Raw genomic sequence first — 26,656 nt, forward strand, 5'->3', positions numbered from 1 at the left:
AGGATTGTAGGTTAGACTGGAAAGTCAAAAAACATCCTGAAAGGCATCCCTTACAAATGACATCTGTACTGTTGCTAAGATAACTAGTTGTACTGTATTGAGTCAGCAAGAACCAAGTTTAACTTGACACAGGCTTTATCTTTAAGAAAGCATATGCTCACAAACACATTGGACTCCAGACTTCCACTTATTATTGTAATGTCACCTTAGAGCAACTCGTGTGGATTTGGATAAAATGGAATGAGAACCTGGGGGGGGACCCTTTTCCCCGTAGGCAGCGAGATGGCGAGGAAAAGGAAGAATTATTTTCTCCTTCCACCCTGCAGAAGAATGAATCACATCGTGAGAATCGTTTTGGCCAGCACCGCTGCAGCCCCTTCTCACGACTCTCGCTCGGTCTTTAAAAGACTACCCCTCACTTCGTGCCCCTACTCTAGGCTCTCTTCATACAGCTGCCTGTGTTTCAAAGCAAGCATCCCGCCCACACCGGTCGTTTCGTGGAAAGCACCCCATTCCTACATAGCAATTCCTCCCTAAAGGGACCGCGGCTCGTCCCCCGCGTTAGCTCTAGGCGCGTTGTCAACCACTGAGAGCTGCGTGGGCAACCGCTCGCCTTGGAGCGCGGGTTGGAGCATCCACCGGCCCGATTGCGCCTGCTCAGTTTGCAAGGAGCATGCTCAGTCATCGCAAAGCCGCAGATGCGACAGGCAACCGATTTCAATCTTACACCGGCCCGGGTTTGTTGGCTAGCGCCTGCGCACGGAAGCTCTATCCTGCAAGGGATCCTTGAATTTCTTCGGGATTCGTGATCTGCAGTGCAGAGCAAAGCGGGGGGAACGCGCGGCAGCTGCTTCTAAGGGTCGCAGAAGCGATCCAAACAGGATTTAAGCGGCAATTAGATATAGGAAGAGGCGAGCGAGGAGCAATTCATCCCTGACTCGAAGCCAGCCTTCGCTGTTATTATTTAACCAAACCAGAAACCTGTGCCGTTGAATTTCAACCTTCGCTGCTGAAGACCGCGCACGCCGCAAGCAGTAAGTGTTCTCTGCACTCCCGGAGGTTAAAACGCTGTCAGAACTGCCGCGGTTTTTCTTTTCGCAACTTCAGGAGCGATGCGTTGAAATAATAAGAGCTCCGCTGGCACCGCGCACCGCCTTGCCTTTTGACTAAGCATAAAGAAGGAAAGAGAGCGAGCAGCTTGAGGCGGCGACAAAAAATAGGATTTGATTTGTGGGCTTTTGGCCATGCGAAAAGCATGCAGGAAGGCGAGAACGAGAAATAGAGGTGGGAGAAGGAGGAGGGGATGATTGACCGGGGTTTCTAAAAAAAATCTTTAAATGGGGATGAGTGTCTCCCATATGAGCACAGATCTCTCTCTATATGATGCATACCCAGCAAAATAGCTGTTTAGGTGTTTGACGGCATCCGTCAGATATCAACCTGCCTCTTTGCATCTCTGTCTCTTCTCATTACCACCATCCAAAGCATTTGGACGTGACGGGAGTAATTGGAGTTTTCGTGCGTTTATTTTGCCATATGTTGGTACTTAGAAACTCAAATAATGCGCTTAGGTTGTCGCTATATCCTTTTTTCCTCCCTTTCTCTTGAGCGACTTAACGAAGTTGAATTCGAGCCGCGTTTTTTGGTGATGTAGTTTTGTATGGGAGCGCTGATTTATGTTGTGTTTGTTGCCCGGTTGTGGGGGAAAAAACACGCCTCCATCTGCAAATCGAAAATGTAGCGTTACGTTGAGAAATTCTTTGCGTGGGGCTTTTTGGCTCAGAAAACCGTAATACGAAAACAAACAAAAATCGCCATAACTCTCTGGGTGAGGACATTAAAAGCGAATATTGATTTCTAGCTTAATCATTTGCGCTTGACTTTAAAAACAAAACAAAAAAGACAAACTAAAGACCCTGACATTTCAACTCACTTTTTAAGAACCAAAGAAAGGTCTGTTTTCTAGAGTAAACAATTCCCGTGACTCATGCTTATCCCCAAGGTCATGCAATCCTGCAATCCATTACGATGGTCCCCCTTCCCCAAAGCTGATTGCGGCCGTACTTCCTCGAATTTCTTGAGTAATCGATGTTTATGCTTTGTAGGAATCCCGGGTGAAGCCACGTGCAACATTTAAAGAAGAGCGCCTAAGTGTGTTTATATACGGCTCCAGGTGTATGGGCGTACGGGTATACATGCGTGTGTGTTGTAACGGTGCTTCTCTGCGTGTGTAAAGAGTGAGCGCGGGAGATTTTTTTTTTTCCCCACAACACGCCTTTCCTTGCTTGGTTGGTCGCCCACCTTCACGAAGGGATGGAGGGTGGGAAAACGGCAAAAGCGAAGACCCAAGTCTGCAAGAGACGCACGCAAGCGGGAGGTTTTGAAGAATCTGGTTCTGGGAGAAGTTCACAACAATGGGGAAGCGGGTTGACACACATCTGAAAAAGGACTCGCGCGGAAAGCGAGGCTTTCTACTCAGAGACGGCTCGGCCAATCAGGATGGCTCCGGAAGGTGGGGGGCAATCTCCCGCTCGGCTCGCTGCAGTGTCACACCAGATTAAGACTGCGGTTCTAGACGCCGTACCTGGAAGTCAACCTCCCGGGAGGTCCCGGGAGCTTACTTCTAAAAAAAACGTTATGTTGGACTTCGGTCTCTGCCTGACAGGGTCAAAGGAATGTTATCTTTATTGAGGGAGGGAGCTTTGTTGCTGCAGAATAAACACTGAACCAAATAGTGGATTTCTGTAGTACAATAAGTCGTTTAAAACAAGTACCACGATAAGGGAGTTGCAGTATTCCGCCAAAATGGAAAAAAAAAAAAAACTTGGAGAATATCTACATTCCTCCCATTTGCGATTTGAGGATTCCTTGTGTATGGGATGGATAGCCATATAATTTGTTTAGGATTTTTTTAAAAAAAAAAAAGCATTAAAAGCCGTTTCAGGTTTCTCTCTCTCTCTTTTAATTCAGCCCAGAAAAATTCAGAACAAGAAAGGTTGACAAACTAGGAGGCGGGAGATAGAAAAGGAAAAAAGAAAAAATTAAAAAAGATATGTCATGTTGGAAAAGCCCACAGACATTCTGGCCAGACATTCTGTGGAGAATGTTACTGGACAAACGTTTTGACAGATGGATTCTGGGCACCATTAAATGAAAGGATTGGGATTTGAATATATCAAGTACTTTGCTGGCATTTTAGTGTTTCAGGCTTCTACGTTTGACTAAGCCAAAATAAAACCAGACAATAATGCATATGCATCCTGCATAATTTCCCTGCATTCCCTTTCCAGATCATTGATTTTATTCTATACTTGCCAGATTCCACTGTCTGATTGGCTTCTTACACGTGGTAGTGTTTTTCAAACCTGAAGCAATCTTGAGCATCCACTACGTGCACATAGCCATTTTTTAAACAGATCATTCGGGCATATGTGGCTACAACTCTCTGGAGGGCACAGATCCCCTTGCTATACTTTTTGCAGCCTGTTATTCTTGAGAAATTGAATGTCCGTCCTGTTTCTTCCTTTTCCTTTTTTCTTTTTTTGCTAAGTCAAGCTTGCCTCCCCCCCTTTTTTTCTGTGCACTCCACTGCAGCACCTAAGGTGAGAGACCCTGAATCATTTAATTCTTTTTTTTTCCATTAGAAAATACAAATTACTTCTTTCATCCAGCAGAAATTTTGTTTGTTCACCCTATCTGACTCCCAGATCTGACATCAACGTGTTTTCTTACAATACTTGTTTAGAATCCAGTAGTCCATTTGCATTATATGGTTTTTCACTACATAATTACTTTATTTTATTTTTACAAATAACTCAAGGTAGCAAACATACCTAATACTCCTTCTTCCTTCTATTTTCCCCACATCAACAATCCTGTGAGGTGAGTTGGCTGAGAGAAAGTGACTGATCCATATTTCTATAGACAATAAACTCTTTGATCCCTGCATCTGAGGTAACGATCTCCTAATCACAAATACCACACCAGATGAGATGAAGGAAAAATGGTAGGAAACAGTTATGTAATTGTAGTAAGATGATTGTAGGAGCAACTTGACCTGAAGATGAAGGATGGCAAAATGAAGACAATGACTGAGAAGATTGAGGAGCTGTCACAAAAAAATGTGTGAATATCTACAAAATTTCTACTTGATTAAATTCATTATTAAAAACACCTTTTTAATTAAGTCACATCAAAGCTGCTGCTGCTGCAAACCTAGCTGATAGTAATGTCATCTCCAGAATTGACTTTGTTGACCTCTGATTTTAATTATAGCCTTGTGTTATCTTGAAGCCATAAACTTCCAGTACTCTGATGGAACTTTCTGCCATTGTTCTTTGCTGCAGAGGGAGAATGGGAGAAATGGATTTGGATAGCATTCTTTGAAGCCTCCCTTAGAGACACTGTCTTATAAAAAAAATAAGTAATGGAAAGCCATTGCTTGGGTCAGCCAGAGGAGAGGGCTCCAATTAGCCATCCTCTTGCATTGTTTGAAAACAAGTTCAGATCTAAAGCATAAGAAGACAAGTAGACTGTGCCATTTTGACTTTTCCACTTCAGGTGGCGCAGCAGTTAGAGTGCAGTACTGCAGGCCACTTTAGCTGACTGTGTTCAACAGGTCAGCGGTTCAAATCTCACCGGCTCAAGGTTGACTCAGCCTTCCATCCTTCTGGGGTAGGTAAAATGAGGACCCAGATTGTTGGGGGCAATGTAAATATATATATATATATATATACATTGCTTACTGGTGTACACCGCTTAGAGAGTGCTTGCACTTAAAGCGGTATATAAATCTCATAAATAAATAAATAAAAATATCTGTAGCCAGCCTTGCTGAAGAGATAGAACTTCTCCAGTCACTTCTCAACATCCTGCAAAGGGAAGCCATCTCTGGAGTTTGAAACTGCAGTGTCTTCTCCTTCGGCCATTATGTCGGCAGTGATTGTTCTTCTCTTGGCAGCCAGTGGTATATGCACACAGCCTCTTAACAGCATCTGCTGCTACTGCTGCTGCTGCATTGAAGAATTGACATCCTCTGCAGTATTTTTTTTTTAAAGAAAGTCACTCCCAATTGTGGTGTTCACTCTGCTGGATGTACACTTTATCTGGAAAACATACTTCTGTAGTTTCTCCTTAAATAGGCAAACGGGTCTTCCAGAATTAGACAGATCTATATGAAAACTTAATAAAAAGAGCTGTAAGTATTTAATCCCCCAGTTCGGCCCTTCTACCAATGCTGTAAGGAAGGCAGATTGAAGGAAAACTGTCCTCTTTATTTAGTAATGAGAAGGATTATTCTCTGAATAAGGAGTTGGTGTAAGGGGAGGTATATTAAAGAAATCATTAAGGGAAACAGTTAAATTTCATTCAACATACTCTTCAGCATGTAGAAGGGGGAATAATCCTTTTTTTAAAAAGTCTTTATAGACGGTTATTAATTAAAATTATTAGTTATTCTGTTTCAGCATTTCAAGTAAGCATTGTGATATTTTATTTTGCAACTTAATAACAGAACAGTTGAAGATGTGAGAACACTGAGCTTGTATCATGATAAAACGATTGCAGTTGGTCAGAGAAATTGCATGTTTTGTAATAGAGTCAGTTTGCACTTGCAGCCAAGTCTGAGTTACATAACAATCCTTGCCATTCTAGGACGGAGACAGCTTCTTATGTCTGAACTGCACTCCGCTTTGTATCAAAGGATCATTCTTTTTTGATGCTGTGTATCCCAAAACTGATGGGAAAGACTTTGACTACGAGATTATGTGTTTATTTACCATAGTAATGTAAGATTCTGTTGGATTTCATTGGAACTCAAAATGTATCATATTTAAATGTTACCCAGCATAAAAAGAAAAAGGCAAATCTTTCACTAAAGATTTGGTCACTTCACAGATGTCCTATTGTTGGTTTAACTAAGCTCATCCTTTCATCCTCCTAAGTGTAACGGAAACATGCTATTTTTTGTGTATGCTGTGTCCTCATGATGTTTCTTTCATCTCATTTACAGTCCACAGCTGAGACAGCTTAAAATCATCTTTTGCTGTATTTGTTCTAACGTAGACTTTGCTCTTTTTTCCCCAATCCCAACCCAAGCATGCCTCATCAATGCTCTCTGATTGGTAAGGGATTGGGAACTGTCTAGCTGATATGGGTCATTTTCAGCTACTGTGGACATAACCCTTCCTTGCTAGCTATTAGGCATTTTCTTCTATGGCCATTGGCTTGGGCTGCAGGAAAGACCAGACACTTCGCTTCTGCAGAATCATTCCTTATGTAATTAATGCCTGAGATATGCTTTCAGAAGGAAAACATACTCTGTATATACCTGGGTTTAGAATTCTTCTGAAGGAAGACTAGACCTGTGTTTAAAAAAACAGGACTACAGTTGTGCTTTCTTGAGAAAGCATTACTCCTGCACTGAACAGAATGTCAGTATAAACCAGGAAAGAGCTAGGTTCCGTTAGCTATTGTTGAATCTCTCACTAGTGAGATCACCAATCGGTGATTTTCCACAGCTTCTGCAGACAAGGATTTTCACATGGGCCAAACTTTCTGTTTTTATTAGTTTGTTGATGGAGGGGGATTCCTGCCTAACTTCTGTGCCATTTTACCTACTGTGTTGGATTTTCTCCTAAATGCTTTTGGCCACTTACCTGCTGCCAGAATATCATTCTTTTGCAGCATTATTGAAGGATGCAACTGTTTGTTACTGATTGCTCCCACCCATTCCCTCCTCCATGCCTATGGTCTGTCAGCTGGCCTATTTATGAAGATGGGTCTAACACCTTTCCAAAAGAACACTAGACCTGCATTCAGCAGCAACCAAAATGACTGGTGACAGGCATAGAATACCACCGTGTCAGCAACCTGTTAGATGAGCAGCTTCACACGTAACTAACTCACTTATTCCAAACACCTACTTACCGTTGCTTATATCAGATCTCTCAGTGTTAAGGAGAATGATTTGTGGCTGTTTTCCCAATGATGATACTCTGATGAGAGGGAAAATGAAGCAAGGGGGAGAAGGCTGTAATTGCTTTCCTTAGTTTATCATGCATTCAAGCAGTAAGGATTGAAACAGTGGCTGGCCTTGTCGCTGAGGCAGAATAGGGAGCATCAGTGAAGGCAGCACCATTTATGCGGGCAAACTTTTTTTTTAACAAATGAAATACTGTATATGTCAGAACATTTGAATAATACAATGACATATTGCTTAGAGTGGTTAGGAAATCTTTAAATTTGAGAAGCAAGTTAAGTACTATGGATTCGTTAAGGTGTTTTACCATTTCTTCTGTTATACATTTGCATAACTTCATAGCTGGAGGTGTCAGAGATGTGTAATAATATAAACATAGAGAAGACACATTACCTTATTCCCCTGATGCTCATTTCACCCCAATATTCATCTTTATGTCTCATGGTATATATACATCCAGCTCATCAGGTGGGGCATACATGTTTTTTTCTTTAAAACGGCATGGCTTGGAACTTATCTTTTCAACCAGGCAGATTATTCTCTTGGTTGATTTTCCTATTTCCAATCATATCATTCTCTTTCCGTTTTTTATTAATTGCAGTCAATATGTTCGGTCTTTCAGATCACAATGGCTAACGTGTAGTTTTGCTGCCCTTTGGTATCTTTAACACAAAATTCTCTTTTATGCTAAATCCTACCTTCTAGGCTATTTCTTCCCCCTTCCCCTTCCCATTCTTCTTACTACCTACTTTCCCTAATAAGCCTAATTTTCAGCGGACGTTCTACTGGGTTTTACTTCTTTCTGCTGTTCTCACTGATGGACCAACCATTTCTTCTCTTCCTGTTCTTCTTCTCTCTCACCTTATTTGTCAAGATATTTCTGCTCAGGTTCCTAGGTACGTGAAGTGTTCTTACAGTTCCCACTTTTGTATCTCTGCACCATCTTATTCATTTTACTCCCTATATTTTCTTCCTTTCCTCAACGTTTGTTGACATAGATTTTTTTCCCTCCATTTTTCACTGATGCACCTATTTCCTTGGGTTTCCTTGCCTGTACACTGCCTTCCTTGCATCAATCTACTATGTTTCCTTTTCATGTTGTTGCTAGGCTAGGCATATTAAAAGCACATTGTTTTTTATCTCTTGTCACCGAGGCTGAACTCTGTTATTGAGAATATTCTTCAAAGAAGCACTAAAAAAAAAATCTGAATATTCCAAGATATTATTTCAGCATTGTTTTCACTACAGATAGTCATTGACTTAACGGCCAGATTTGGGTCCACAATTTCCATTGCTAAGCAAGGCAGTTGTTAAGTGAGGCGTGTCCAATTTTATGATCTTTTGTACCACAGTTGTTAAGCAAATCACTACAGGTATTAAGTGAATCATACAGTTGCAAATCCAGCTTTCCCCATTGACTTTGCTTGTTGAAAGCCAGAAGGAAGATTGCAGATAACATTTACTTGACCTCAAGATGCTGCAGCTATTGTAAATACATGCCAATTTGCCAAGCATCCAAATTTTGATCATGTGACTGTAAGCAGGATATGATGGTCATAAGTGAAGGCCAGTTATAAGTCACTTTTTTTAGTGCCATAACTAAATGAACGGTTGCAAATTGAGGACTACCCATAGCCCATTTCATGCCATATCCATGCTGCTAGACTTCTCTTTTTGCAATGGCTCCTCTTAAAAAAGAAAAAAAATCAAAGGATAGATTTGGGCTGCATTGCATGGCAGAATTATTACATAGTAAATTAGAACATTAAATGTTATACCTACGGTACAAATGGATTTTCATAAGAAATATATCAAGGACAAACTGTTAATTAAGTAACACAAATACAGTCTCCTATGTCCTTTACCAGTTCAAGCTGCAAAAAAAAAATTTGGGGGGGGGGAGGAAAAAATTGGATAGTGAACCAAACTCCCAAATTCCTGTGAAAGCTTAACTGTTTCTGTAAAATCTGAGAATTGAGTTGTTATAGGACGCTCACATTGGGAAGATCGATCTAGACTCAAAGCATTTCCCCAAGATTAGTTTTCTGTGTGCAAGAAAGTGGATTTTTCATTGTGATTATTTTAAGCAGGTACCTCCCCCATAAATTAGCATCTTTGCTTTATCAATTGATTCTGTTGTGCTGTTATGTAGTTTGCAAAATGACACTTGACTTAAGTTGCGTTGCAGATTTGGTGGTCTCCATTCAGAATAGAACAGATTGTGAATGAAGAATAAAGCTGGAAATTCTTGTTTATTGAACACCAATATATCTTAATATTTGAAAGCATTCTTAGTATTAGTAGTCTTTAGTATTATAAACATTCTTCAGTGCTCTTTCAGGATTGAAATGTGTCAGCTGAATATTTGTAACTACCACTTTGCTTTTCAAAGTCCTAAACATAACCTGCTTCTAGCCTTATAATGGCATGATTTTTCTGTTAAGATTTTTCTGTTAATTGAAAAGAATAACCTCTGAATTCTTGAAATTTCAAATCTACCAATAAATTATATTCCTTTCTTTCGTGTTCTCATCCACAGCATGCTTTAATTCTGAAAATGATTTGATTGCTGTTTATCCCATTAATGATTTTTTAATGAAGTTTAATTGTGTTTTTGAATTTGTTCAGTATAAGTTGCCTCTTTCCATGAAAAAGAAGAATGTCAGCTAAATAAATAACATAATTTTTTGTTAAAAATAGTGTATAGCCACTAATTTTATTATCTATTTTTATTTATTACTTAGCCAGTTTATTATGAAAAGCTGGATGATCTTTAATAGATAATTCTGAGATTAATGAACTGAAAACCTGAAGAATTTATATTTACATTTATTTATATTTACATTTATTTATATTTACATTAACATTTGGGGATGAAAATGACATTAATTGTATTATTAAGTATACATAAACATACAGTATTAGATTAGATTATTAATACATCCCACAAGTTTTTTCCAAGTGGTATCAAATGTAGTTAGGCAGAATGTAAAGTAACTTAGGTTCTACCTCCATTTCAGAAATTGGGAATATATATATCTAAACTTTCAGAGGTTGTTTCTTTAATACCACCTTGATTTTCTAAGTGTTCTACTATGATATGATATGGCTTGAATTGTCCTAAAATAAATAAAAACATTTAAAAAGGAATAGAAGGGTAGAAGAGAGACAGCAATTACATCCTTGAAAACAGAAATAATTTGGAGGATTTATAATAAAGTTAGGAGAAGAGAACTACAAATAACATCTGGAAACAGCTGCTGCCTGTATGCAACAAAATAGGATTAGTGCTACAACGATACCTAAATCTAAGCCTATAAATATACTTTCTAACCCTTTAGAAATTCCTAGAAATGCCCTAGGAATGGAGTTCAACAAATATGGTGTCCAAAGCAGCTTGTTAAGGATGAGAACCCCATCAAGAAATGGCTTGTCCGTTGTTGCTTCCACCCCATTTGTGAGGGCAAGAACATTTGGAGAAGGGTATTTGCATGTGTTATCAGTTCATATCTAATTTAATAAGGAAGCAGGAAATTTTGTAATTCAGTTTCTTTTAATATAGAAGAGAAATCATGTATGTTTCATTTGCCCAAATTTATTACTTACAAACAAATCTAGCAAATGAATGTAAACATTGGAATTGACTTATATACAAATATTTGTATATTTTTTTTAAAAATATTAGCATTTAAAAGCAGGTATCATTACGTTGAATTTATGGTTTCCATCTGTCTGGACTATTGGCCCACTTGGTCAGTTAAAAGCTAAGCACTTTTAAATATAGTAGCACCTCTTTCCTAGTTGTCTTGGTTCTGAATTAGATTCTTCAGCATTTTATTTAGTGTTTGACTAGCCCTTGTGACAAAAATGTATTTAACTTTTATTAATAATAATCACTGAACCACTGATGCCTGGAGTATTGTTTTAATTAAACTGAAGTAAATTGTTATGTAGAATTTCTTATAAAAGATCTGTATCAGTGCTTTCAATATTCTATGACATAATTTTTGCCTTGATTGTCTGAAGGATTTTAATAAAGGTCACCGAGAAAAATACTTATTTTAAAAGATGAAAGAAAGGTCTATATTAAGCAGTATCTATTATATTTAAAAGGATTTTTCCTGTAAGCAATAGTCTAAGACACGGGTGTCAAACTCGCCACGTCATGTGACATGTGATGTATCATGACTTTTTTTGCATTGCCGGAGCTGGGGTGGGCGCGGCCTCTGTATGATGCAACCGGCCCATGGGCCGGCAGTTTGACACCCCTGGTTTAACATAATATATTTTCATTTAAGGAATATTTTATTCTCACTCCAATTAATTTAAAAAGGGAACATCTTGTTCATAAAAGTTCATATTAAAAACATGGCTTCCTAGCAATCTGTTGAGGTTTGCTCCCAACAAGAGCTGAAAATAAAACCTGCTGCTTGAGACCTTCTCAAATCCTTTGTAAAATCAACCATAATGGTTAGATTTTCCTTGCATCAATTTCTGTTTTAGCTCACACTGGATATAACTGTTAGCTAGATTTCATAATTTAAAAAAATATCCACACCTCTTGTAATAAGCACACAGAGTCCATTTTATCAAGTAATTGTAATGTAAAATGTTACAATTTTATTTTGGGACAGAATATACCTCTGATTAATAAATAAGTACAAGATAGTTCTTACTTTACGACCATAATTGAGCCCAGAATTATGATCACAATCATGGGTGTTGTTAAGTGGGACAGCATGTGTGTATACTCCATTCTACAGTCTTTTTTATGGCAGTTGTTAAGTGAATGCCACTGTTGTAAAGTGAACACAGAGCTCTTTAAGTGAATGCAACAGTCATTAAGTGAATATAATGGTTGTTAGGCAAACGTGGCAGTCAATAAACAATCCATTTTCTTCAGTGGTTGGGATTTTTTTTGTTTCGTTTTGTTTTCCTGGAAATTGGAAGTAAACGCTGGAAAGCAGCGAAATGCCAAAAATCACATTTACATGACTGCAAACAGCTGTAAATGCAAGTCAGTTACCAAGTGCACAAAATGTGATTATTGGAACCCCAAAACCAGGTCATAAGTAGCTCTGTGAAGGTCTGCTGAAACATTGAACAGTTGCTAAGTGAAGTAATTACCTATAATTTACAGGTAATGTTGTTTTCAGCAGATGATGCATGATGCTTATCCAGTCTAGATCTGCCAACTAAAACAGAAAGAGAAGTGGATCTTATTTGCCATATAGTCCAGTGGAAAATCTTCTCAGGTCATTTTCCCATTATTATTCTACAGCAACACCCTTCTACCATTGTGGCAATATAAACCCTGATTTCATTACTGTTAGTATTATGCAGCATTGGTTAGATAATAGCACTAGATCAGTGATGGGGAACCTTTTAGAGACCGAGTGCCCAAACTGCAACCCAAAACCCACTTACGTATGGTTGGGGGGCCGGGTAGGCGTGGCCTATTGGGTGGGCATGGCCCATTGTGTGGGCATGGCTGCGGTGGTAACGGCAGACTGGGTGGGACTAAAAAATTCAATCAATCAATTCCAACTTTGCGAGATCTTTTTTTTCCTGCAAGAAGTTGAAATTGATTGATTGATTGAATCTTTTTTTTTTAACACGGCGGTGGAGGCCTAAGGTGAAAAGGTTTTATACAATCCAGCTGAAGGCCTAGGACTGGGGCGACAGCACATGTGCCCACAGAGTGCCACGTGCCACCTGTGGCAAACGTGCCATAGGTTCGCTACCACAGCACTAGATGATCTCTAGGGAGGAAATGTCTTTAAGACAGGAAAAGCTGGAAGAAATTTTGAGACCAGATTTAGGACATAGGGATTGGCAGGTTTGAGGGAGAAGAGAAGAGGGTAGAAAACCAAAATCTGGGAAAGAGAAGAAGAGTTTTGAGGGAAACCTGGACTCGCAGAGGAGCAAATAAAGGAGTCCAAACAGCTTTGGGTCAAATAGCAAGCCTCTGCAGGCCAGAAATTCCCTGTGCTGGATACAAAAGAATGAATTGATGAAATTCTGTTATTCCTATTTTAAATGAAGTCAAGATAAAATTGACAAGATTACTAAAGGGAACACCAGGAGAAAAATTAGCAGCATGAAACCTAGATGCACAGTGTCGTAACTGTGATGATGTGTTTCCCTGAAAATAAGACCCAGGGGGTGGAGAATGTCTTTTCCACTCACCGACAGCCCTGCCCAGCCAGCCCACTTCTTCTGCAGGCCTGGGGACAGCGAGGTAAATGGGTGCAGGGGGTGTGGGGCAGTTCCATACCCCCACCCTACCCCCACCCTGTCTTACAGTGTATCCCTGAAAGTAAGACCTACCCTGAAAATAAGCCCTAGCTTGCTTTTTAAGTGTGTACCTCGTCCCAAAACTAGGACTTATTTTGGGGTAGGGCTTATATTAGGCACGCCCCCCCAATCAAGCTAGGTTATTTTCAGGGTAGGTCTCACTTTTGGGGAAACACAGTAGGAAGGCACTTTTTCTCAAAATATTAGTACTGAATTAGGAATAGACAAACCAGGGAACTATTTCACATGCTTTTGGATTCATTATTGTAACATATAGCAACTGGGGCTTTGCTTTGGAGGCTATGATCACATCTTACTTATTAAGAAATTTTTTAATCAAAGAAATAAACAGATATTTGACTACCATTATTTATATTTATATAATTAATAGCCTTTTAGTATGTTATCCTGATGTCTGTTACGGCTGCTAAAAATTCAGTGTATGTAAATATGTGGCCAGTTGTGTTACTGCCAATGGGGCAGCAAATATTCTGAACTACTGAGATAGAGGATCCAACAGCCCTTTTTTCCTTCTGTGATAGTAAATTTTAGTGAGCTGGTGATCCACAACTACAGGTAGTTCTCGACTTAGAACAGTTCATTTAATAACTGTTCAAATTACAAAGGCACTGGAAAAAGTGACTTATGACCCTTTTTCACATTGCAGCATCTCCATGGTCACATGATCAAAATTCGGATGCTTGGCAACTGGTTCATATTTATGATGGTTGCAATGTCCCAAGGTCATGTGATAATTTTTTGCAACCTTCTGACAAGCAAAGTCAGTGGGAAAGCCAGATTCACTTAACGGCCTGGTTACTAACTTAACAACTGCAGTGTTTCACTTAACAACTATGGCAAGAAAAATCGTAAAATGGGGCAAAAGTCACTTAAATGTCTCACTTAGCAACAGAACTTTTAGTCTCAATTGTGGTCGTAAGTCGAAAACTATCTGTATATCTAATAACCACTTAGGGTTAATTGAGTTTCATATTGGTCAGATGACTCCAGAAAAACATTTTTAACAGCTAAAGTTTGAATTAATGCCATATATTTATATAAATGACATTTTTGGCTTTCTACCATTACCGATCGATGAATTAAAAAAATACTCTTTAGTCCAAAGAATTAGTGAAAGCTTATTAAATGTTGACATATCAGTGTCTCTTCAGAGCTGTTTGAAATATAAAATGCTATAGAATATAAACTGCATACATTATTCCGTTGAAAAACTATCAACTAATTTTTTTTACTTCATTACTTACCTTTTAACCAATGATTTAATTGATTAATTGATTGAAATGCCAATTTTATTTCATCCCCGCTCAGCCATAAATCTCCTTAAGTGTCCTTAGAGTATTTACTTTCAGCATGCTGAATCTGACTAGGTTAGCTGGGTTAATAAGCAAAGGGATAATAAATGCCATGTGATATCCTAGGAGAAGTCACAACATGCACACATACTAAATAAATCATTTAAGGGTTGCTATAATGCAGGAGTGGGCAACCATGGGTCTTTTATGATCTGTGGACTTCAACTTCCAGAATTCCTGAGCTAACATGGGTGGCTCAGGAATTTTGTGAGTTGAATCCACAGGTCATAAAGGGGTGATAGTTGCCCACTCCTGCTTTAATGCAAGACATGCAGAAATCCAATCATAACATGTTTGAGCCCTGTTTGGAATGATGAGAAGGCTCATTCCATAGTTGTAGTCACATTTTTATATTTCTGATTTAGTAATTTTATATTTCTGATTTAAATGCAAACTCTTGCCCTCAAGCTCTTCAGAGGTCAGTCTTGCCAGTGAGCATCCATGTCAATTCCTTCTAACGCTGATACATTTGTTCAGTAAGGCCAAAACCCAATTCAGTATCATTACTGCCCCCACTCTTTAAAAAACAATCATTTAACAATGTCATCCAAAACATTCATATATGTGAATGTATTTTTAATGTATAAATGTTGTGCAATACAGCTGCTGTGAAAAGCAGCAGCTTAAATGAGATAATAAGACACTTTGTTTCCTGAGATAAAAATTAAAGAGCCACTTAGTTGGATTGAAATACTGCAAGTATGTCAAATTAATTGAATTATTCTGAAATAGTCCCAAGAGCCAAATTAGATATGATCCATTATCAGAATCTGAAGATTCCTCAGGGACCCAGAAAAAAACAGAGAAAGTATTAAGTACAAAAACATACTTTTATCAACATGATTTTAGTCAAAACAGGTACAGTATGTAGGTTGAAGGTTGTCTAGTTTATAATAGAAAAGTGAATCTGGAATAAAAGCCAGACTAATCCAATTTCTAATAAACTAAAATTATCATTAGGAGAAATTTCCCCCCTGTCCTTGGAGGGGAACAAAACATTGGCGATTTTGGGCCAGTCACTCTCAGCCCAACCCATCTGACAGGATTGTTGTGGGGAAAATAGGAGGAGGAAGGAACATTATGTTCTCTGCCTTGAGCTACTTATAAAACTAATAAAGACAGCACTGCAAAATCTAATAAATCTAATTAAAAAATCTTTCTAAAAATTCCATGAAAAATGGGTTTTTATATATCTGTTGATTATGATCCATCAAAGTGCATAATCTAACCAACCACATAGGTAGATTTTCTCCAGGATCTTTTGTCCCAACCTGACTTACCTGGTCTTCCAACAGTGTATCCATTATTGCTGTATCCATCTTGCTGCTCATCCTCCTTCTCTTTCCTCCCACTTTTCCTAGCATTATAGACTTCTCCAGGGAACTGGTTCTTTGCCTAATATGTGCAAAATATGATAATTGAAAAATTGGTTACCATGCATTAATGGAAGTGTTAAATTCATTAAAGAAGTGGCATGAAGGTATATGAGAGTCAGGAAGATACATATAAAATGTGTCTGTCTGTCTGTTGTCTGTCTATATGTATGCATAGCAGGGTTGGTGACATAAAATCCACAGGTATCAATATGCCCATGAAACCCATCAGCAGACTCCACAAAGTAAAATTAAAATTAAAATTTAATAATAGCTTGATATAAACTCTAATAAAATTTTGATCTTTTTTCCATGAGAACTCACACAATTTTCTGCAAGAACAGCAAATGAGATGTCATCCTTCTCATATAATATTATTGGAGATGGAGTGTGAATTTGGTGATGAATTTGCTGAAGTCTGGCAAGATTTGATAATCTTCACTTAAACATTGTCAGTGATACCACATGAAGTGGTATCTGAAAAAGTTATTGATCTCTTTCTGGATCACTCCAGTGAAGTATTTAAATAGAAGAGTTGTTACTGATTTTCAGGAAAAAATACATGCAAGGAATTTTGCCAGAATTCCACATGAAGAAAGTGTACTTGATGTCCTGCTAAAGCTCAGTTTCATAGTCTTGAGATAAATTGGTAAAGCTTGAGGAGAATGTAGTAGAGCCATATTTGAATTATCTAAATTAGTAGATTATTTCTGATCATTTGAAATCTGTAAATAGGGTAAACTATTTTTGTTTCCCTGAATAATTTTCCCCATGCAGAAATGACTTCATAGAATATGTTTTAAAGACTATTATGAATGAAATGTAGGTCTTTTATCACACTCTGAAAGAACCATCCAGGAGTTATTGCTGAAGCCATAGCAAGGAAATGCACCATGATGACCATACCTCTAAGACAGATCTCTTTTGCCCCTTCTCATATTTATCACTTTCAATGAAATGTAGAAAATATCTCAGGTGATTTTCTAAATCTAATACTGTGTTAATTTGACCTTGGAAATGAATAAGCTGAAATGTAAGTTTAAATATAATGCCATTCCATTATTGAAGAACAGCAAAAGAAGTAGAATTGTATTGTTGTATGCCCGAGCAGATTTGAATGGAATATTTTTATTCCTTTGATGTCAGATATATAGCTGTCAGCCTCATCTGGTAGACAAGACCAAGAAGAATTCTCTCCACAGAAAGGCTAAGGCTACTTTTATTAAGAATGGCTATAAAATAGAATCTTGTAAATCTGATTGTGCTGTACCTCTTCCTCTTCTGTACCCATATGAAAGAGAGGAGTCTGTCTGAGCCACTTCCACACAATCTCTCTCTGTTTTGGAGTTAAAGTAGGCTTATTCCCTCATTGCTTTGGTAATGGAGCTTGCATATATCCACCAAGGTATCAGATATCCTTATTTTCTACAATGACCAATATTTCCTCAAGGGATCTTGACATGGTTATTGTCTCTCAGTAGCAATCAGATTCATGTTGTCTTGCAGCACTCTCCAACCTAGTGCTGGTTAGGAATTATGGGAGTTGCATTTCCAATATGTCTGGAGGACACTAGATTGGGGAAGCTGCTATACTGCTCTCTTTGTAAGGCTGCTGAGGGACATTGACTAGAAATCTCTGTAGATACAGAGCTGATTTATTGATTTAGAATGGACAGGATAGATAACGGAATAACAGAGTTTGAAGAGACCTTGGGCGTCTTCTAGTTCAACTCCCTGCTCAAAGCAGAAGACCCATTCAGGACAAATGGTTGTCCATCTCTTCTTAAAAATCTCCAGTGATGGTGCACCTACAGCTTCTAAAGGCAATCCATTCCGCGGATTAATTGTTCTCACTGTCAGGAAATTCCTTCTTGTTCTTCATTGATTCCCTTTTTGAGAAGGGAAGTTGGCTGGCAGGGTCCAGGAGAAGGGCCTTGTCTGCCATGACTCTTCCCCTTTGGAACATCTTACCCCCCTGAGGTGAGATTGGCTCCCATCTTTCTGACCTTCTATAAAGACCTGAAGAGCTGGCTCTGCTAGATGGCTTCAAGCCTCATCAGGGGAGCACCATATTGGAGGTGGTTGATGAATTATCAGCCAATCCCACCTCTCCCCCAGTGCATCTTGCTGACTCCTTCCCCATCTTTTAAATATAATCCTATGTTTCATTGTAATTTCCATGTTAATTGTTGTATAAATAGTTATTTTTTATGATTTTAATGCTTTTAATGTTGTAAACTGCCCATAGTCACTTGAAATATGATGAGCAGCAGATAAATTTAATAAATAAGTAAAATAAAATAAGTTTCCACCAATTACTTCTTGTCTTGCCCTCAGGTCTCTGGAGAATAGGTTGTTCCCTTCTCTATGTGACAACCCCTCAAATATTGGAAGACTGCTATCATGATCAAGAATAAAGTTTTCCCTAACTGCATTATGCTTTGGAGTACTTTATAAGGTGAAATTTATAAAGCCCCAGATTGCTTCAATCTAGTAAGGAATATTTTTATCATATAATTCTTTCTATTTAGTGGGGAGGATTTGTTCTGTGTTTTATGGCCTAGAACAGTGATGGCGAACCTTTTAGAAACTGACTGCCCAATCTGCAACCCAAAACCCACTTATGTATCATCGGGTGCTGGGTGGGCGTGGCCCATTGGGTGGGCGTGGCCCACTGGGTGGGCGTGGCTGCGGTGGTAATGGCAGACTGGGTAGGACTAAAAAGTTCAATCAATTCCAACTTTGCGACATCTTTTTTTTTCCTGCGAGAAGTTGAAATTGATTGATTGGTTGAACCTTTTTTTTTGCACATGGAGGCGGAGGCCTAAAGTGAAAAGGTTTTATAAACCCAGCTGAAGGCCTAGGACTGGAGCGACGGTGCGCGTGCCCACAGAGAGGACTCTGTGTCATAGGTTCACCACCACGGGCCTAGAAGAATGATAAGAGGCTTGAGATCTGCTGTAACTGAGATGAGATTCCCAAAATTTCATTGTTCACTCAAAAGGCTAGATTGGATTTGAAGTGTGATGTCACAATTGTTTGTATCTCTAGCATCAGATCACAACTTCCCTATGCCTTGTAACTTGGCACTAAGAATGCAGGAAAATATCTCACTTTCATCAAAATAATACAATTTTGGACATAATGTAAGTAATTATCAAGAAGGTTTAGATTATAAATCCCAGCACCAAGGGATAATTTTACAATATTATAAGGTTATTAATTATTTAAAACTTTTTAACAATAACTAGCTTTTATCTGGCTTTCTCAGATTGTTTCGTTATTGTTGGAAAAGCTTTTAATGCCATAATGCATTAACTACACAATTTTAGGCTTTTTTTTTTTTTACAAATGATGTTAATGTCTATTTAACTCCAGATGTAGTTTTCTTATATCACCTTGTAATTATTTCATGCACAATTTGGATATTTTCTGTCAGAAAAAATGGTTAAGGCATGGCACAAAAATAAGTATTAAGAATATAGGAAATAATGATGAAATAAAAAAGAAATGGATACAGTATCTGGAACTTTTTTTGTAATGGATTTTTTTGTATTTTATATTTGTATTTGTGGAATTTTCTGGAAGTGGATAATACAGAAAGGAAGGAAAGAAGATAGCTAATTATAGGCCAGATTCTGCTTAAAGAAATATAGAAATTGAATTCAATTCCTTATGAATGAAACAGTTGGGTAAAAGCCACCTACTTTTGATAAGACATTTTTAAAATCTTTTCTGAATAAGAGCAGACTTGGTTTGAAATATTTTCTTGTAATGTTACTCAAAATTTGTAATAATTGCTACCTATTTGAATATCAATCCTTTTGTGAAAAAAACAGCTCATAATTTCACAGGCAGTAGGTGTGTACAATATATCAGCACGTTAATTTTTTGGCAAAATCTACTTGTGTTATTGAGTCTGTTACTTGACTGGAGAACATTTTCTTAGTTTTCTTATAAGACAACATGGAAGAGAAGGGAAAATGAACAATCTGGTTGTATAAGTTACTTTTTGCTCATGCAGCCATTGATATGTATTTATTTTTTCTTTTTTAGTACTCATAAATAGCAGTAAATAATACAACATTGCATATTTACAAATTAATACATTGAACTTCATTGAACAAAATGATTGATCTTATCAGTGTTATATTAAGCATCAACTGTATAATGTAAGCAACTTTATAGTCATACATATGAGAAATCATGTTTAACATTAATATAATTTTTCTATTTTAAAAGGTCTGATTAATTTAATCACCACAATGTTAACAGCTCCTAGTTTCTATTACATAGCCATCACTGTACAAAATTAATTTGTGTTCTATAATGTATTATTTGTATTCTATAATAAAATAATTTGGGGAAAATAATTAATTTGTTTAGGCAATTTCTATCCTGCTTTTCATCATTTGCAAAGCAGAGGATAACTGATTAAAACAAATAATTAAAATAAATTATGTGTATGTCTGTGTGTGGGGGTAAAAAATATAATTATATAATTATAATCCAGTAATTTTTTTTTTAAATGTACCTGGGACAATAAGACTGCCTGAGAAAAGTACAGGATCACCATTTAACCCAAACCTTGGATGAACAGGTATCTCTTCAGGTTGCTTTGGAAGTTTTAAGATCTTGATATCAGCCATACTCCAGCAGGAAAGGAATTTCAGAGCCAGGACTTTTCACAGAGAACAAAGTGATGCCCTTTAGATCTCTTCTAATAACAAGTAAGTGGAGAGCAAGACTCTCTGTTAGATATTTAATTCTTAAGTTGTACACTTATTTGTCCGTACCACAGAGTACAAGTACCTCCATGAACTTTGATAATAAACTGGCCACCAGCAAGCTACCTTTCTGAATGGATAAAATGTATTTATGGTAGATTGTTCCTTACTTGTAATTAATACTGGGGACATTTTATTTAAAAGGCCCGCCATTCAGAGAAGAATAATTTGGTGTCACATAAACCTCTTCAGATTTCTGTCTCCTGAACAGCAGTCCTTCTGACTGAAATAAAACTATGTTTCAGTTTGACAAGTAATTTGTGAGGCAGCATTGGAAGCCAAAAGATCCAGTGGCGTTGTGTAATTTTGAATTGTTGCAACAGTGTTTTTTTAACAAAGGGACTCTCGTTTTATTAAGGGATGCACTAATTCTATTACTAGTTTGAAAAACATTAAAGCAAAATAACTGCAGGCTGCAATTCATCATCAGTGATGTTTTGAAATATAACATCCCTGAATGTGTGTCAGACATGAGGATCCTTGATGCTTGCAGAAAATGTAGTGTAACTTTTCACACAAAGTTGCATATCTTCTAAACAGTGAAGTGTTTAGCCTACTGTTGCAAGGACAAGTTGAGAAAAGTAACGCTGAGACTGTGGATGGACTTTGTACAACACATAATACAAGGAGTGATTTTAAAGATTTTGGTTTTACTGTCATGTTTTACATATTGTCTTTTATTTTAATCCCTGTAAGTATTCTTGAGTGATTATATATGCAGAAAAGTAAATATTTAATAATAAATATATATTCAATTTTAATAGCATCCTTTTTTATCATTAAACTTACATTATGCTATTTCTGTATTTGAATATAGAACTAAAAACAGGGTTCAGCAAACTTTTCATGTTATGGGTACCATTGTGGTGAAGGAAGCAAGACATTTTTAAAAGCCTGCCCCACATTTCATAGAAACATAGAATGTAAACATTGGAAGGGACATTGGAGATCATGTAATCTGACTCCCTGCAGAGTGCAGGAACCCCTTTGCTGCAGTATCCTGGCAGACAGCCCACCCAGCCTCTCTTTAAACATCTTCAGTGATGGAAAGTCCACCACCTACCAAGATAGTTTTCTCCATTCGTTAATCGCTTTTACCATTAGGATATTTTACTGATGGTCCTATCAAAAATTGCTTCCTTGTAATTTAAGTCTGACCTCTGGAACACTGGTGAACAATTCTTCCTCATTATGCAGAGTGGAGCCCTTCTTGAAGAAACTGTCATATCTTCCCACAGCCTTCTCTGTTCTAAACTAAATACATCCATATCTGTAGTACTTAAAATGGGATGTGACCAGAATAAAATATAGTGGATCTATAATTTTCAGCAATTTGGAAACTACCATATTTTCTGGCGTATAAGATGACCCTCGACTTTGGAGAAGATTTGCATGGTTAGAAAGTCATCTTATACGCCGGAAAATACCGAATTTTTCGGCGTATAAGACGACCCCCGACTTTGGAGAAGATTTGTATGGTTTAGAACAGTGGTTCTCAACCTGTGGGTCGGGACTCCATTTGGGGTCGAACGACCATTTCACGGGGGTCGCCAAACAAGGCTGTCCGCCATTTTTTTACCCTTTTCTTTGGCCACGCCCCTGGCACCCGGTGATGTATAAGTGGTTGGGGGTCACCACAACATGGGGAACTGTATTATGGGGTCGCGGCATTAGAAAGGTTGAGAACCACTGGTTTAGAAAGTCGTCTTATACACCGGAAAATACAGTATATTTCTACTGATACTCCCTAAAATGTAATAGTGCAAAACTCTTCATTTGAAAGAAATCAAGAAAAGGACTGAAACATCAAATCTTGTGCGATTCCAGCGACCTTTGAGATCTCATGAAATGCTATGTAAGAATACAAATGTTATAGGTATGATTAACACATAGGACAATGGACAATTAAAACTTTTAAAACACACATTTAGGATATATGGTCTATATGTGTTGTATTGTATAGTATGATCATAGTTAGGCTTTAAAATCCTTGTAGGGAATCTAGTATGTTTACATATTGTCTTTTTCCTTCTGTTAAATGATTATCATATGTTTGCTTCCTCACGTCTAGTGCTAATTGTGCTAGAGATGCATTTTTCACTTTGTAATTCTCTTCCCTAGCAGGAAAGAAGGTCAAAACATATTGCAGTGTTAGGAGCTGTCTTCTGTGATTTTGCTTGCAACTCTCTGTTGTGATCACAAGTCTTCCCGTTGTTTTTTTTTAATAACGCCAAAGTTTAGCTATGTCTGGGCCATCTGATACTGTCAGACATGGTGCCTAAAGCAGATGTGATTGTTCATGAAATAGCAGGTAAACATCTGACATTGCTAATGCTGAAAGCTTCAACCTTACAGTAATGAAAAATAGCACAGTTTTGCTTAGTAATTAATATGATATATGTATAATTATTTCATGTGATTATGGATAAGCAGTAGAGGAAATTGTTTTTATTGTAATTACTGTTTCTCTACCAAAAATTATTCAGCTAACCCTGCTTGTCTCTATTATCTTACGTATTATATATATAGGCACAAGGAATAGATACATTAAAAAAAAACCTCTCCCCCAAAAGGTTTTTTGAGCCTGTTATTAGAATAGAATAGAATAGAATAGAATAGAATAGAATAGAATAGAATAGAATAGAATAGAACGTGGAGGTTTTCTAGTCCAGCCCGCTGCTCAAACAGGAGAACTTATACCATCTCAAACAAGTGACTGTCCAGTCTCTTCTTAAAAACCTCCAGTGATGGAGCACCCACAATTTCTGAAGACAAGCTGTTCCACTGGTTATTGTCCTCACTGTTAGGAATTTCTCCTTAATTCCAGGTTGCTTCTCTGTTTGATCAGTTTCCAACCATTGTTTCTTATCTTGCCCCCTGGTGCATTGGAGAATAATTCGACCTCCTCTTCTTTGTGGCAGCCTCTCAGATACTGGAACACTGCTATCATGTCACCCCTATTTCTTCTTTTCTTTAGACTAGCCAAACCCAAGTCCTGCAGCCGTTCTTCATATGTTTTAGTCTCCAGGCCTTTGATCATCTTAATTGCTCTTCTCTGATTTTTTTCCAAACCCTCAATATCTTTTTTGTGATATAGTGGCTGCAGTATTCCAGGTGTTGTCTTACTAGGGTTTTATAAAGCGGTACTAATATTTCTCATCATCTTGATTCTATGCCTCTGTTTATATAACCCAGGATTGTATTAGCTTTTTTGGCTGCTGCTGCTCAGACATCATTTTAACCCAATGCGGGTTTAATAAGCTGCATGCTCTTCCCCTTGTAGCTAAGGCAGGAATAAAAAAAAACTGAGCCATTTGGGGGGAAAGGAAATTAATCTTGTCTTTGTGACTAAGAGATGCCATATTGATCTTCTATTTTCAATAATATGCAAAGTGTCCAAAGATAATGATGGGGAGGGAAGACAAATCAAGATTATAATATGATTTCTCTCCCACACAGAGATACACAATCCATGCCATACATTCAGTATTATATATTGGAAAGAATTTCTTTTTTTAATTCTAAATCAACATTTTATATATTCCAGAAATTATATGGTGGCACATTTCAGCCATATGAATCATTAAATGTGGATTTTTTCCTATTTACTTTTTTTAGAATAACATCTGGCCTGCAGCTTTGAATATTATTCTGTGTAATTTTAATTGGTCTTAGAAAAACATATTTTTGAGTCTTTTTAAGGCTCAGCAAAATCCTGAGAAAAATCAGGATGCTCTGTCAAGTAGTGGAGAGATATTTGCATAAAGTGTGAAATACTTCTTCCAGATCATTTTCAAAGGATGCTATATTAAATAAAAATATTATCATGTCAATGTTGAGCGGTATGCTTTGTTCCAATGGACCAATATAGCTGCAAATAACTAACTAAAAACTTCTCCTTTTCCTAATTTTCCTCATTGCAAAATCATGAAATGTTTGTCATGATTTTTTGGTCCTAAGCCTGGACTGTTGAAAAAAATATGAAATAGGTGATACAGTAATTCTGTTTTGTGTCCATTTTTTTTTAATATGGAAGTGCTAATGCAACATTATCAGTTTCTCTTTTGAAACGATGACACTGAAATAGTGTGATGGGGTGTTGTCTTACCTGAACGTCTTTTCTCAGCATGATGATGTAGAATCCACTGGTGGTAATCTCAGCCTTCCTGCTCAGAACAGACTAAGTCAAATTTTAGCCACGCCTCCCTCTGGGTGTGTCTTTCCAGTTTTTGACAAGGTGAAGCATCCATGACGAAGTCTGACGCATTGGCTCCAATAAACCTGACACTGGCCTAGACTGCCTTAAGGGGAGGGTGTGGATTCTACATCATCATGCTGAGAAAAGGCGTTCAGGTAAGACAACGCCCCTTCTCCAGCATGATGCCTATAGAATCCATCGGTGGGACATACCAAAGCCGCTCATGTCTCCACCGGGAGGGAAAAGTCTAGGCTTGTGTCCCCTGAGAAGAAACTACCTGCTGCAGGACCCGCCTGTTGCTGCATCTGTTGCTGCAAATTGATCAATCTTATAGTGTTTTAAAAGTAGGAAGGGGAGGACCAAGTCGCTGCCCTACATATCTCTTCAATCGATGCCTGGGGGGACCAGGCCGCTGAGACAGCTGCGCTGCGTGTAGAGTGAGCAGTAATGTGTGTAGGAACTGGGAGAGACTGAGATGTATAGGCTCGAGCAATACATGTTCTGATCCATCTACCTATGGTCGAAGAGGAGACCTTCTAACCCGTAGTAGAGGGTCTGAAGGACACGAACAAAGCCTCCGATTTACAGAAAACCGAGGTCCTCTTAATATAAAGATGCAGAGCCTTGCGTACATCCAATTTATGCCACTGTCTCTCTAATCGATGAGACGGGTTGGGACAAAAATTTGGAAGAACCAGGTCCTGGGACCTGTGGAACCAAGTATTGACCTTTGGATGAATGAAGGGTCCAAGCGAAGGACCACCCTATCTTCGAAAAAGGTACATAAATCACTCCACCCTGAGAGTGCAGCCAATTCCGAGATTCGTCTAGCAGAAATGATAGCTACTAAGAATGCCACCTTTAAGGAAAGAAAATGAACAAGACCTGAGAGGCTCAAAAGAGGGGAGAGTCAGGGCTTGCAATACCTTGGGTAGATCCCAAGACGGGTATCGATGCACTGGAGGAGGTCTAGCATCGACTGCCCCCTTCAGGAATGCACTAACTGCCGGGTGTTGTGCCAAAGGAACCAGGTTGTCGCAAGTCAGGACCGTTGATAGGGCCGCCACCTGCCTGCGGATGGTATTAGGTGATAACCCCTTATTTATTCCCTCCAAGAGATATGTTAGGAATGGTGACCGACAGCGGCCTGAGATGCTGCTTAACGCACCACGTGCAGAAGTTCTTCCACGTGGCATCATAAATCCTATCAGTTGAGGGACGTCTCGAGGCCTGAATCATTGAGATCAGCCCTGATAAATATGATTGTCTAGTTAAACTTTCCTGCTCAAGTGCCAGGCGGCTAACTGGAGCCACTGTGGATCTGGATGTTGAAGATTGCCCTGGCTGAGGGCCACTCGGTCCGGAGGAATCCTCCACGGTGGCGAGAGCGACAGGTCCACAAGGTCGGCAAACCACGGATGCCTTGGCCAATGTGGAGCAACTAAGATTATCTCGGCCCGTTCCTGAATCAATTTGCGAATGGTTGCCTGTATCAAAGGAAGGGGAGGGAAGGCGTAAAGCAGACCCCCCCGGCCTCCGGCATCGGAGAGCATCCATTCCCTCCACCCCCCGAGTTGGAAACCTGGTGAAGAACCTGGCGAGCTGAGAGTTTCTTGAAGAGGCAAAGAGATCCAGTTGTGGATGACCAA

The 26,656-nt window shown here is 38.4% G+C and overlaps 1 protein-coding gene across 3 annotated transcripts in view; it reads left to right on the plus strand.

Annotated features, from left to right (window-relative positions):
- Positions 1-611: 611 nt before the first annotated feature.
- VSNL1 (visinin like 1) overlaps positions 612-26,656 on the plus strand; it is a 111,631-nt gene continuing 85,586 nt past the window's right edge. Inside the window, exon 1 of one of the 3 annotated variants that reach the window (XM_039369321.1) lies at positions 612-737. In XM_039369321.1, the coding sequence (XP_039225255.1) occupies positions 674-737 (64 nt within the window). In that variant the 5' untranslated portion in view covers positions 612-673. Of the gene's footprint in view, positions 1,035-26,656 lie in introns of all 3 variants that reach the window. The other 2 variants (XM_039369322.1, XM_039369320.1) reach the window with 2 other exon arrangements.

This window comes from Crotalus tigris, unplaced genomic scaffold (genome assembly GCF_016545835.1).
Source record: "Crotalus tigris isolate CLP2741 ecotype Arizona unplaced genomic scaffold, ASM1654583v1 scf7180000021046.533783, whole genome shotgun sequence".
Taxonomy (NCBI): Eukaryota; Metazoa; Chordata; class Lepidosauria; order Squamata; family Viperidae; genus Crotalus; species Crotalus tigris.